Genomic DNA, 13,872 nt, shown 5'->3' on the forward strand with positions numbered 1-13,872 from the left:
CAGCAAGGGTCATTGGATAATGTCCAGCAAGGGTCATTGGATAATGTCCAGCAAGGGTCATTGGATAATGTCCAGCAAGGGTCATTGGATAATGTCCAGCAAGGGTCATTGGATAATGTCCAGCAAGGGTCACTGGATAATGTGCAGCAAAGGTCACTGGATAATGTCCAGCAAAGGTCATTGGATAATGTCCAGCAAAGGTCATTGGATAATGTCCAGCAAAGGTCACTGGATAATGTCCAGCAAAGGTCATTGGATAATGTCCAGCAAAGGTCACTGGATAATGTCCAGCAACGGTCATTGGATAACGTCCAGCAAAGGTCATTGGATAATGTCCAGCAAAGGTCATTGGATAATGTCCAGCAGGGGTCATTGAATAATGTCCAGCAAGGGTCATTGGATAATGTCCAGCAAAGGTCATTGGATAATGTCCAGCAAAGGTCATTGGATAATGTCCAGCAAGGGTCATTGGTTAATGTCCAGCAAGTGTCATTGGATAATGTCCAGCAAGGGTCATTGGATAATGTCCAGTAAGTGTCATTGGATAATGTCTAGCAAGGGTCATTGGATAATGTCCAGCAAGGGTCATTGGATAATGTCCAGTAAGTGTCATTGGATAATGTCTAGCAAGGGTCATTGGATAATGTCCAGCAAGGGCCATTGGATAATGTCCAGCAAGGGTCACTGGATAATGTCCAGCAAGGGTCATTGGATAATGTCCAGCAAGTGTCATTGGATAATGTCCAGCAAAGGTCATTGGATAATGTCCAGCAAAGGTCATTGGATAATGTCCAGCAAGGGTCATTGGTTAATGTCCAGCAAGTGTCATTGGATAATGTCTAGCAAGGGTCATTGGATAATGTCCAGCAAGGGCCATTGGATAATGTCCAGCAAGGGTCACTGGATAATGTCCAGCAAGGGTCATTGGATAATGTCCAGCAAGGGTCATTGGATAATGTCCAGCAAGGGTTATTGGATAATGTCCAGCAAGTGTCACTGGATAATGTCCAGCAAAGGTCACTGGATAATGTCCAGGAAAGGTCATTGGATAATGTCCAGCAAGGGTCACTGGATAATGTCCAGCAAAGGTCATTGGATAATGTCCAGCAAGGGTCATTGGATAATGACCAGCAAAGGTCATTGGATAATGTCCAGCAAAGGTCATTGGGTAATGTCCAGCAAAGGTCGCTGGATAATGTCCAGCAAGGGTCAGTGGATAACGTCCAGCAAAGGTCATTGGATAATGTCCAGCAAAGGTCATTGGATAATGTCCAGCAAAGGTCACTGGATAATGTCCAGCAAGGGTCATTGGATAACGTCCCGCAAAGGTAATTGGATAATGTCCAGCAGGGGTCATTGGATAATGTCCAGCAAAGGTCATTGGATAATGTCCAGCAAGGGTCACTGGATAATGTCCAGCAAGGGTCACTGGATAATGTCCAGCAAGGGTCATTGGATAATGTCCAGCAAGCATCATTGGATAATGTCCAGCAAAGGTCATTGGATAATGTCCAGCAAAGGTCATTGGATAATGTCCAGCAAGGGTCATTGGATAATGTCCAGCAAGGGTCACTGGATAATGTCCAGCAAGGTCATTGGATAATGTCCAGCAAGGGTCACTGGATAATGTCCAGCAAGGGTCATTGGATAATGTCCAGCAAGCGTCATTGGATAATGTCCAGCAAAGGTCATTGGATAATGTCCAGCAAAGGTCACTGGATAATGTCCAGCAAGGGTCATTGGATAACGTCCAGCAAAGGTCATTGGATAATGTCCAGCAAAGGTCACTGGATATTGTCCAGCAAAGGTCATTGGATAATGTCCAGCAAAGGTCATTGGATAGTGTCCAGCAAGGGTCATTAGATAATGTCCAGGAGTAGAGAATTAGTTATTAACTCAGTCCAGGATGTGGGTGTGAAGGATTTTGGACTTTTTAAATATGGACTTTTTGATGCCTACTTTTTAAGGAGGACGAAGTAAAGACTATGGAGCAGGAACTGTTAGGGCGACATTCGTCTGGAAACCGTGAGATGGATAAAGAAATAGACTTGAAATCCTGGATTAGCAAGGTGAATGCTGGGTAAAAGAGCATGATAGATTAATAGTCTGAACAGCAAATGAAGGATAACTCATGTGCAATCAATACAATCAAGTCAAAATTAGAGGTAGACTAATTTGGGATCGATAGCTTACCAAGGGACAGATCGTTTGAAACACCAATGGAGCAAAGGACTATGTTAAACCTGGCCAATATCAGATAGCATACAACAACAAAAACAACAACTTGTATTTATATCGCACCTTTAGCGTAGTAAATCATCCCAAGGTGCTTCACAGGAGTATTCGAATACAAAAAATTTGACACCGAGCCACATAAGGAGACATTAGGGCAGGTGACCAAAAGCTTGGTCAGAGAGATAGGTTTTAAGGAGTGTCTTAAAGGAGGAAAGAGAGGTAGAGAGGCGGAGAGGTTTAGGCAGGGAATTCCAGAGCTTCGGGCCGAGGCAACAGAAGCCACGGCTACCGATGGTTGAGTGATTATAATCAGGGATGGTCAAGAGGGCAGAATTAGAGGAGCGCAGATATCTCAGGGGGTTGTGGGGCTGAAGGAGATTACAGAGATATGGAGTGGCGAGGCCATGGAAGGATTTGAAAACAAGGATGAGAATTTTGAAATCGAGGCATTGCTTAACTGGGAGCCAATCTAGGTCAGAGAGCACAGGGGTGATGGGTGAACGGGACTTGGTGCGAGTTAGGACACGGGCAGCCGAGTTTTGGATCACCTCAAGTTTACGTAGGGTAGAATGTGGGAAGCCAGCCAGGAGTGCGTTGGAATAGTCAAGTCTAGAGGTAACAAAGGCATGGATGAGGGTTTCAGCAACAGATGAGCTGAGGCAAGGGCGAGACGGACGATGTTATGGAGGTGGAAATAGGCGGTCTTAGTTATTGGACTATTGTTAAACTTGACCAAGTTCGAAAGGCATCATGGATCTTGTTATTGCATCAAACTGCTTGGGAAAGACTGTGTACTTTCGAAGGACACTAACTGCCACTAAGAGATATAAACAAGGTTAAAGATCAAACCTGCTGGACCTTGGGAACTAGGAGAAACACCAGCAAGCTGTTCTCCTAGTAGCAGGAAAACGAGATATAAAAACATAGGCTTACAAGGAATTTTAGTCCACAAAGCATTCAAAGAAGAAGTCGTTGACTAAATTAACCCCTCACAATCTCCCAGATAGCTTCTGAGCTATACTCCCCGGATAAGGTTGTATGGCATCTTTATCTGGAATACTGTTGCGTCTTAATGTCAATAAAAGTGTTTATAGAGTGTTTAAAATTGTTCTAAAGTGTTTCAGTCTTGGTTGATTCTTACCATTTGTACTCTAAAGAGTTAAAAACACTACAAGTGTCACTGACACGTGTGGCATTAATTGCCCACCCCTGGTTGCCCCAAGAAGTTGGTGCTGAGCATTCTTCCTAAACCACTGCAGTCTGTGTGGTTACAAAAACTGAGTGGCTTGTTAGGCCCCTTCAGGGGGCAGTTAAGAGTCAACTACATTAGTGTGGGACTGGAGTCACATATGGGCCAGACCGGGTAAAGACGGCAGGTTTTCTTCCCTAAAGGACATTAGTGAACCAGTTGGGTTTTTACAACAATCCGATGGCTTCATGGTCACTTTTCTTTTATACTGAATTCAAATTTGCGAACTGCCGTGGTGGGATTTGAACCCGTGATCTCTGAGTTACTAGCCCGGGCCTCTGGATTACTACTCCAGTAACATACCCACTAGATTACCATATCCCTTACTGGCTAATGTGCCCTTTCCTAGCCGAGAGACATTGCAGCCAATTACATCCCCTCCACTGCTACCCCGACTGTGAACGACTAATTTAGCACAGGTCATAAATTGTACCTGGGGTTTTCCAGGTCTGTGCAGCTCCATATAACATTGGGCAATGCATTTATCCATGAAGCCACCAGGGGAACTTTTTACATTCACCTTTGGAACATGACTTACCTGTCAGATTTAGTTGCATTTTTGAAGATGTCCTCCATGCTGTATATGCTGTTACGGAAGTCCAGGATGGATTTGCAGTGCGCTGTCTGGAGTGCTGTAAACTCAATTTTCAGTTTTTTCAAAGCTTCATCTACCCCTTTACAGTGACGTTCCACTTTCTCCTTGTGCAGGCGCAGTTCCGCTGTGAAACAAGGTCAATGGTTATTTTCAACAAAGCTGGAAAGATAAAGTGGGGGAAATTCCACAGGGGGGGTTCTCCCACTCGTCTTCTGTAATTTTGGCGGAAGAGCCGCAGACACCAGGAAAAATGACGTAAATGGCGACAGCCTGGTCTTGCACATAAGCCGTGACACTATCAAAATGGAGGTTACCTGCACAGAGGGATAACTGTATCATGGCCTACCAAAAACGGGGAGAAAATTAGTCAGGTGGTTGCCTGGTAAGGCCCAAGCAGATTTGAAAGTAGTTTGTATATGGTTTCACAAACACTGGCAGCCTTCACTACCGCTACTGGCCATTTTTTGGGCATGAGGTTAGACCGTGTGTGTCGACAGGCTATTTGACTATGGGCGGCGTCTCAGATGAGTCACTGAATAATAAGGAACGAACCCTTTGCCAATTATTTTCTCCCCCTAGCCCAGGGACATTGGGATGATTTGTAGTTTCCCTATTGTAATTCTGGTTGTGATCAAACCAGGAATCAAACATGGAACCTTGCAGATCTGTAGGAGGTAATATAACACCAGATGGTGCATTTACTGACTGAGACATGGTTGGGGGTGGGGGCTAAGTGGGCCCTTCAGTTTGTATATACTTTAGAAATAGTACCGATACAGTACCTGCTCTGACATGGAGCACATCCATCTTAATGCGTTTTGCTCTGGGCTCGTGCAGGTGTGTTCGCAGCTCCAACTCCGCTTTAAACTCTTTCTTCTTGATCACAGCGATATTCCTGGCATTTTCCATGGCTTTATCATACCAATCCTCTAAGTGTTCAAAAAAATTCAAGCGAATCCTATATAGATGAGGATAAGATATCCAGATTTGGCAAAAAACAATACATTTCCAAAGTCCAGTGTTGTTAAATGGCGAGCTTGTTCTGTAGCAATATATTGACAGACTTTCAAACGTCGCCACAGAGACTACATGAATGCCGAGAGTGAATTACCAGCTAACAATCCAATCAAGAGGATCTGATCATTCCAATAAATGCTCAAGCAGTTTAGAACCATTTCTCAGACCTTCAAGATTACATTAGTGTCTGTAATTCACTGATATCCATCTAGTATTTATCTATAAACATTATGCCATGTGCACACCTGTCCAACACACTTTAGACCTCACGCACTAATGCAAGTTTCTGTATCATACTTGAGAGAAGTGTAAAGGAGAAAAGCTGGCATTTGGAATCAATAGTGAAACTTCCGAGCAATAGAACACAGCAGAGCCAGAAAGTCTGCACTGTCACAAACTCAAGGTTTTGATTAGTAGTCTAAATAGCAATCAACCTTTGCATTAACTCAAATCAGTTAAACATTTTAGCCTTGTAGGGTTTACATAGAAACATAGAAGATAGGAGCAGGAGTAGGCCATTCGGCCCCTCGAGCCTGCTCCACCATTTAATGAGATCATGGCTGATCATCCAAATTCAGTACCCTGTCCCTGCTTTCTCTCCATATCTCTTGATCCCTTTAGCCTTAAGAAATATATCTAACTCCTTCTTGAATATATTTAATAAGTTGGCCTCAACTGCCTTCTGTGGTAGAGAATTCCACAGGTTCACCACTCTCTGGGTGAAGAAATTCCTCATCTCTTTCCTAAATGGCTTACCCCTTATCTTTAGACTGTGACCCCTGGTTCTGGACTCCCCCGCCATCGGGAACACCCTTCCTGCATCTAGTCTGTCTAGTCCTGTTAGAATTTTATAAGTTTCAATGAGATCCCCTCTCATTCTTCTAAACTCCAGCGAATATAAGCCCAATCGACCCAATCTCTCCTCATACGTCATTCCTGCCATCCCAGGTATCAGTCTGGTGAATCTTCGCTGCACTCCCTCCATGGCAAGAACATCCTTCCTCAGATAAGGCGACCAAAACTGCACACAATACACATGATATAATGATCCTATTCCATTAAATAGCACATCCTCTGGCTTGCTGTGAGTAACACCACAGAGATCCACTAGTGTATATATAAAAGTCTAGCGCACATTTTTGCCTGTCAAACTTCAGCTGTCAAACTTCAGCTGTCACACTTGTCACATATGTAAATTTCCGTGGCACATTTGCACCCAATTGGCTTAAATTCTATATTCATAAAAAGCAACAAATCACAAATGTACAGGTATGGGATGTATCGATCAAGAGCGCAAACAAAAACTACCAATCAAGGTCTACTAATCAGCCGGGAGCGGCACCGGAACCCACCAACTGCCACAATTCCGCCTTCACTGGCAAAATCGCGGCCATAATGTTCAATGCAGCACATAGTTGTGCCAGGCTACGGGTTCACAACCATAATCCCAACTTGCTGAGTTCCCAATCGAGGTGAGGAAGGGGTACGGGAAAGGAAATGTAGAAAGCACAGGATAGGCTCTTTCTGACAGGAAGGGAGAAAAAAATGTGAGGGCGAGTACAGCTGAGTAATGATGTTGGCAATGACATATGACCTGGGCTGTCCTAGGAATATAAATCAATTGAAAACAGCATGGAAAGTGAAACAACATACTGCGCTGAAAAATATTTATATATTTCTGACCACCTATGTAGGCAGTATAGATACCAGACTTAATGTCTAATTAACAGAGGATCAAACCTATCTGGATTATAATGTCTTTTGGATGAGACATTAAACCAAGGATCCATCTGCTTGCTTGGGTGGGTGTAAAAGATCCCAAGGCACAATTCATAGAGGAGTAGGAGAATCCTCCCAGTATTGTGGCTGATGGTCACCCCTCAATCAGTGCACCAAAACCCTTAACCAATACCACCAAAAACCATTAACTGGACATTTATATGTGGGATCTCGCTGTGTGCAATTTGGCTGCCTAGAAAACAATAGTGGCTGCAACTTCAAAAGTAATTAACTGGCTGTGAAGTTCTTTGGGACATCCTGAGAATTTGAAAGGCACTATAAAAATGCAAGGTCTTTCTTTCTGTCTTCTAAATTCCTTTCGTAACTAAATAATACAATTATGATATAGATAGAAGTTTTCCCCACTAACCTTTTCTTTAAATCCAGAAACACTGCTACAGGAAGAAAGGCATGTTTCATATAGTCTAGAAGATACTTTTGCTCTTCAACTTCAGTCAGAAAAGTGATCTTACTCGACCTGTCTCTTTTTTTCTCACGCAGCACTGAATAGGTGTTCCCTTTGGAGGTTCTGAAGTACTCAAATTTAATAACACTTTTGCCGTAATATGTTGCTTCAAAAACATCCTAGAAAAACAAAAAGGGGAGTTCCTATTGCACTGTGCTTCAGGATGTAGAATAATATGTTATTCCTGACCAACTGTCATAGAAACTGCAACACAAACGTATACTTGAATTAAAACTTTCGGTAACAATCAGTTTCCCTCGTGGCCAGATGGTTGCTGGCTCCAGTTTTGACTGCTGGTCTGTCCTGAGTTATCTGATTTTGGGCAGGGGTGCAGAAAGGGTGCAACAACAGTTCTCAATACCCCTGGTTAGGGAAGGAGAAAAATCAGGCAGAGTTCCTGCTCCTGACCACTTTCCAAACTCCTGCTGGAAGGTTATGTGGGTGCACACACCAGGAGTTCAGCTGTGATGCTCACCACACTGGAACAGACTGGCAACACTCACTTGGCTAGACTCACACCTGAAGAAGAGCCACTTGAGTGAGGTATGAGAGAGAGGAGAGGAGAGGAGAAAATTCAGAGGAAAAAAACTTTTAATAGAAGTAGCCTACTGCTACAGCGTATCATATGAACGCATTGTACATTGCAGTGGTAGGACACAGGTTTCACACTTGCAAGTCCTCATGTTGCTGATTTCTGCTAGGATATTAAGAGCAGAGGTTGGGAGGAGGTGAACGACTAACCCACGGGTACAGAACAGCACTGGCAGAGCCCTAGGAACTGATCTCTCAATCGTGGAATTGTGAATACTGCGGGGAGAACTTCATTTTGAAAAATTTCTAATAATTGATTATACTGTAGATAGCTTTGAAGTATCAGCTTTATGCCTACACATGACCACCTTTAAAAGGCGTTCCAGAATATAAATACAAATACAAGACAATCGTAAAATATTTTTAAAAACCATGGAACGAGAAAAGGCCACTCAGCCAAATGGACCCTGCTCTGTCCACAAATCTTGCAGAGTCTAACCTATCATGGATTGTATCGCGCCCATTCAATATCCCGAAGGAAGTCTCTGCACTTATTATACTCCTTGATTTTCCGAAGTTTATTAAGCAGATCTGCAGAATATTCACCCGTATCCACATCTTGATATTCAACCCTACACTGCCTGCCTCTACAAATATTCCCCGCTCCCTCAGCCCCAGCATGCGTATTTAACAATCTCCGTTATGGCCGTAAGTTTCCTTGGAGCTGCTCCCACTTCGCCACCGTGATTTCGGGAGATAAGCACCGGGAACCCCATTTACACGTGCAAACGGGTTTTCTGCCACACATCCGGCGACGGAGCAGGAGCAGCTCCGAGGAAATTGCTGGCCTATAGCTATCCCCATAACCTGCAGTCCTGTTCCCAACCAGGTACAAAGCCAGCTGTTAACTGAAGATTTTGGAAAAAAACAACTTATATTTAATTGCTTTGCTGGGTGGGAGTCTGCTCCACAAATCTGCCACACCACGTGGGGGAAAATTTGTTTCATCTCTAGTTCAGTTTGCATTGGGGCTTCATATAAGTATCAGCCAAGTACAGAGTCTGCTTGCAGGTTGGGCACCCCACCAGCCATTTCACTAACATACATACATATATGAATCATCCACTTGGACAGAAATTCCCCAATCCTGTCAATAATGTGTCCGTGAAGGGGTATTGGGCACCAGAGTTGCCCTGCCAAGAATATAGTGTAAATAAGGTGAGCTCAAATCATGGATCTCAGTAACATTAAAAACAAGATGATTCCAGGAGCTTATGGCACCTTTTCTCTCTTTGATCTTGCACTTTGTTGCTCAGGGAAGAAAGCCTCCTCCTCCTCCTCCTCCTCATACTCAAACTCAGAAAAGTGCTGGCTAGCTGATAACTCCGGATCCGACTGATCACTGGTGAATCTACTTTCGTCAGGATCCTCCTGTTTGTGATCACTTTCGATGCTGAGGCCTAAAGTGAAGAAGAATTAGGAACACAAAGAGGTAAGGGCTGCATATCCATGCGTGTGATTGGATCGGTCACATTTCACTGTCTTTATTTTTTACTATACATATAATCCAATGACTCCTGCTGGAATGTGCATGCATGTGGACATCGGATGAAGAAAGGAATGGACTTGGCTGTGATCCCTCTACAGTCACAAGCCTGCAGACGTGCACCATCAAGGCTGCTTGGGTAAGGTACCAGAGGGAAAATAACCCCCGCCCCCCTCAACAATTATCACCTTCAGGTGAGCAGCCGGGAAAAGGGGAGAAAAATCAAGAAATAAATAAATCTTTCAAAGTGCACTTGCAATTAATTGAATACGTACCAATTGTGGAAAAGGAAAAATAAATAGTTATAAAGACAACCGATGATAATTGAAATTCATATTTTTGGAAACATTCTTAAGGCATTCTTAATGCCTTCGATAAGGTACCACACGGTTGGCTCATGACAAAGGTTAGGACACGTGGAGTCAGGGGACAAGTAGCTGAATGGGTAGCAAATTGGCTAAAAAATAGAAAATAGGGGTAGATGGTAGTTATTCAAATTGGAGGAAGATAAAAAGCAGTGTTCCACTAGGATCAGTGCTGGGACCACTGTTATTCATAATTTACATTTATGATTTGGACTTAGGAACAAGTAACTCAATATCAAAATTTGCCGATGATACCAAACTGGGGGGTATGGCTAACACTGAGGAAGAATGCAACATAATACAAGACATTAGAAAACGTGCAGACTGGGCAGTTAAGTGGCAAATTAACTTTAACATAGATAAATGTGAGGTGATGCACTTTGGTAGGAAAAATTGAAACATCACCCATACCTTAGAAAATAAGAAACTGAGTGGGGTAGAAGAGCAAAGGGAGCTAGGGATACAGGTAAGAAAATCATTAAAAGCAGCATTGCAGGTCAGCAAAGCAATTCTAGGGGTATAGAATTCAAAAGTAGTGAAGTTATGCTAAACTTGTATAGGACCCTGGTCAGGCCACACTTCGAGTACTGTGCACAGTTCTGGTATCCAGACCATAAAAAGGACATAGAAACAGTGGAGAAAGTGCAAAAAAGATTTACAAGGATGGTACCAGAACTGAGATATTACAGCTAACAGGAAAGATTGAACAGGTTGGGGCTTTTTTCTTTAGAAAGAGATGACTTAGAGGTGACCTGACAGAGGTTTTTAAAATAGTGAATGGGTTGGACAGGGTAGATGTGGAGAGAATGTTTCCACTTGTGGGAGAATCCTAAACTAGGGGCCAGGAACACAAGATAATTACTAATAAATCCAATAGGGAAATAAGGATAAATGTCTTTACTCAGAGATTGGTTAGAATGTGGAACTCGCTACCACAGGAAATGGTTGAGGCAAATAGCTTAGATGCTTTCAAGAGGAAACTAGACGAGTGCATGAGAGAAAAGGGAATAGAAAGATATGCTGAAAGGCTGAGATGAGGTAGATGGAATGGGAGGAGACTCAGGTGGAGTATAAACACCAGCACAGACTAGTTGGACTGAATGGCCTGTTTCTGTGCTGTATATTCTATGTATCTATATAAAAAATATTGCAGCATGAAGCCTTACAGGTAATGCTAATTATACAGTGCCCCTTTCTGCATTGTGATATTTGTATTTAATCTGTAGAGAGGCAGCTCACATGATACAATGGGATGTATTTAAAAAACACAGGCTATGCTCATAATAGTCTCCTTTAAAACAAGTATATCTCTGTAATTGGTTAATTTAACAATCATACCTTATATTTATCAACTCCAAAGGCTTTTTCCTCTCATCTTGGATCTCACCTTCCCCCAAAAGTTTGTTCTCTGTTTTGGAAGTACATGAGTTCTTTTTCTCTGTGTTTTTCCACTCTTATTGGCCCCTCCTATATCATGTACCTTCTGTAACTAAGAGAGCGAGGCAGCGTCTGCCCCCAGGTGCTGCCCTTGGCCAGTTACCAGGAGCTGTGCAAGTGACCCAACAAAGATTCACCTTTTGATTTTCCCTTCCCTTCTCTCTTCCTCTCTCCTTTGAGGGATGCCTGGTGTCTGCTCAGCACATCCAGGGGCTAAGATCAGAGACTAGGCTGAGTGGAGGCGATCAAACCTTCATCCACCACTCTGTGCAGTGCAACAATACAAGACTTTGTGCCTAGAATATTCGTAACGCTTCATCCATTAAATCTGATCTATAAGATTGAAATTTTTTTCATAAACTCTACTCTAGCTGAGAAAATGAAACCATTATAAAGAATTATGATTAACTTTCATATCATTTTGTTCTTTCACCATTCTATTCTATTTTAAAAAAATAGAACAATGCGGAATATTTTTCTTTGTTTAACGTTAGTAATAAAAAAAGTCAGCGTGAGCGTAAAGCTTTACCCTCATCCTGATTTTTCCAGTCAATGCAATTGAGATGATGGGGGAGAACTGTATAAGAGGATTTGCAGGACCACCCAACGGTGTGAAAGAGGTGAGTGAGTATTAGAAAAGACAGTCATTAACCCAGTGGCTGAGTCATTTTAAATGTGTAGATTAATTCACCTCCCTTGCACTGTTAGTCTCAGTAAATCCTTTATGCACATCCACAGAATGTGCAATTAGTGCTCAATGTTCATACAAAAATATTCACTCCCACACAAAAAAAAATCAAAAGAAATGGAAAAACACAGAAGGATGTTAAACAGAATTCTTTTTTTAACTTTCATTTTTTATGGTGAGGTTCCCACTTAAAGCACGTTCTTATTTTCATAATGTAAACCGGAATCTGCCTCAAGTTTACACAGTGCACATTCTGAAAACAGCTGTAATTGTTTTAAAGATGACTTGAGGCATAGAATAATAAATACGGGTCTACAGCCTGAACTTTAGGAGGTTCTATGTTGAAGTTATTTAGTTTAAAAATACACACCTGGAGTTTGAGGGCTTTGTTCATGCTCTAGAGGCTCTACTCCTTCCTCCTAGAACATAGTAATGCAGGTCAATGTTATCATTTGCTATGAAAATTATGTTATCCTCACCCTCTTTAAAGAGGTACTGTCATGATAAAGCATTGGTAAACTTTTTTTGTTTGGGGAGGAGGATCACGTACTATTTTCACCACGATGAAGGTTTTTGAAATGATGCGTCTCATTACAATCAGGTCTAAACAAATTAAGAAAAGTTTGCGAAACACCTTTGTATGAAGATGGCAGTTTTTAAAAACTATCGACCTTATAAGTGTAGTGTATGTACTTTGCAGAAGGAACTATATTCTGCAGCCCCTGTATACTGCAGTACCAGTAGTGACCACCCCTGTATATAAGCCTGTGTAGTAACTCTGCATAGTAGTTCCAGTTTTGTCTCCACTCAGTAAACACCTGTTATAACCAACTCCTGCAGTCCGTGTCTCAATTACACACGGACATAATACTGGCGATGAGCAGATCCGAACTTACCTACAGTCTGCACCACCTCATGGGGATCCATCCCTGAAGCGAAGTTGTCAGAGGTCGAGGCCAGAAGGAAGAAAGAAAAAAACAAACAAACAGAAGAAACGGGTGTCGACCGTGGGCAACCGCCTCTGATTCATCGGATTTGAAGATTTGCAGGAGAGGCTGTCGAGAGCGGGGCTTGGTTATCCTGTCTATGGTGTTCCAGCTAATTGGGCTGGTGGCAGGTAGTACACTGATCCTTCCTGGGCTGCGGCGGGCTGGAGCTCGATCGGGTGGCTTTTCAACGGGGCCGAGCAGCGTTGTCGGGAAGAGGAGAGAGAGAGAGAGGGTAGAGCACACAGGGCGCGGCCGGTGCTACGAAGCCGGGCAGCGTACCGACCCGAGAAGAGGGAGGAAAGTGTCCCATAGGGTTTGCTCTGATGACAGGAAAATAAAAGAAATTAGAAGCGCAGAAAGCCGCGAGGAGCTGCAGTTTGCCACGGGGACCGCGGAGAGCGGCGTTAGCAGCAGCGCGGGGAGGAAGTGCGCGAAGACCATAGGGCGTCGCCATCAAGGCATAAAAACGCCAGCAACAGCGCTAGCAGCAGCGGAGAAGACAGAAAGCGCGGGAGGCGCCATCTTAATCCAGCGGGGAAGAAGGCAAAGCGCGGGAGGTGCCATTTTGTTCAATCGGGGAAGAAGGCAAAGCGCGGGAGGCGCCATCTTAGATTTCCAAGATGCCGAAGACTGGCAATATCATTGCCTTCGATAATGCAATAGAAGGCTGGACCACGTATGTGGAAAGAGTCGAAGTATATTTGCAAAGCAAACGAAGTAGCCGATGAGAAAGAGGCATCGGTACTACTAAACTTAATGGGCGCAAGAACGTACGGCCTATTGCAGAACCTGATTACTCCAGCCAAACCGATGGCGAAGAGTTTTAACGAAATTGTTGATATCCTACAGGAACACCTAAATCCTACACCGCTGCTGATAGCAGAAAGATTTAAATTCCACAGGAGAAATCAGCATAAAGATGAGAGCAATGCTGATTACCTTACGGAACTACGCAAGCTATCAAAGCACTGCCAG

The 13,872-nt window shown here is 43.2% G+C and overlaps 1 protein-coding gene across 5 annotated transcripts in view; it reads right to left on the reverse strand.

Moving 5' to 3' along the window:
• The window catches only part of ccdc180 (coiled-coil domain containing 180), a 185,032-nt gene that overhangs the window by 97,172 nt on the left and 73,988 nt on the right, over positions 1–13,872 (reverse strand). For all 5 annotated transcript variants that reach the window (XM_085965433.1, XM_085965436.1, XM_085965435.1 and 2 more), the window contains 5 exons: positions 12,279–12,327; positions 9,154–9,332; positions 7,246–7,460; positions 4,862–5,037; positions 4,023–4,203 (listed from right to left, as the gene is read on the reverse strand). In XM_085965433.1, the coding sequence (XP_085821559.1) occupies positions 4,023–4,203; positions 4,862–5,037; positions 7,246–7,460; positions 9,154–9,332; positions 12,279–12,327 (800 nt within the window). The remainder of the gene's footprint in view (positions 1–4,022; positions 4,204–4,861; positions 5,038–7,245; positions 7,461–9,153; positions 9,333–12,278; positions 12,328–13,872) is intronic.

Source organism: Somniosus microcephalus, chromosome 23 (genome assembly GCF_052327205.1).
Source record: "Somniosus microcephalus isolate GS21.2 chromosome 23, FLI_Smic_1.0, whole genome shotgun sequence".
NCBI lineage: Eukaryota > Metazoa > Chordata > Chondrichthyes > Squaliformes > Somniosidae > Somniosus > Somniosus microcephalus.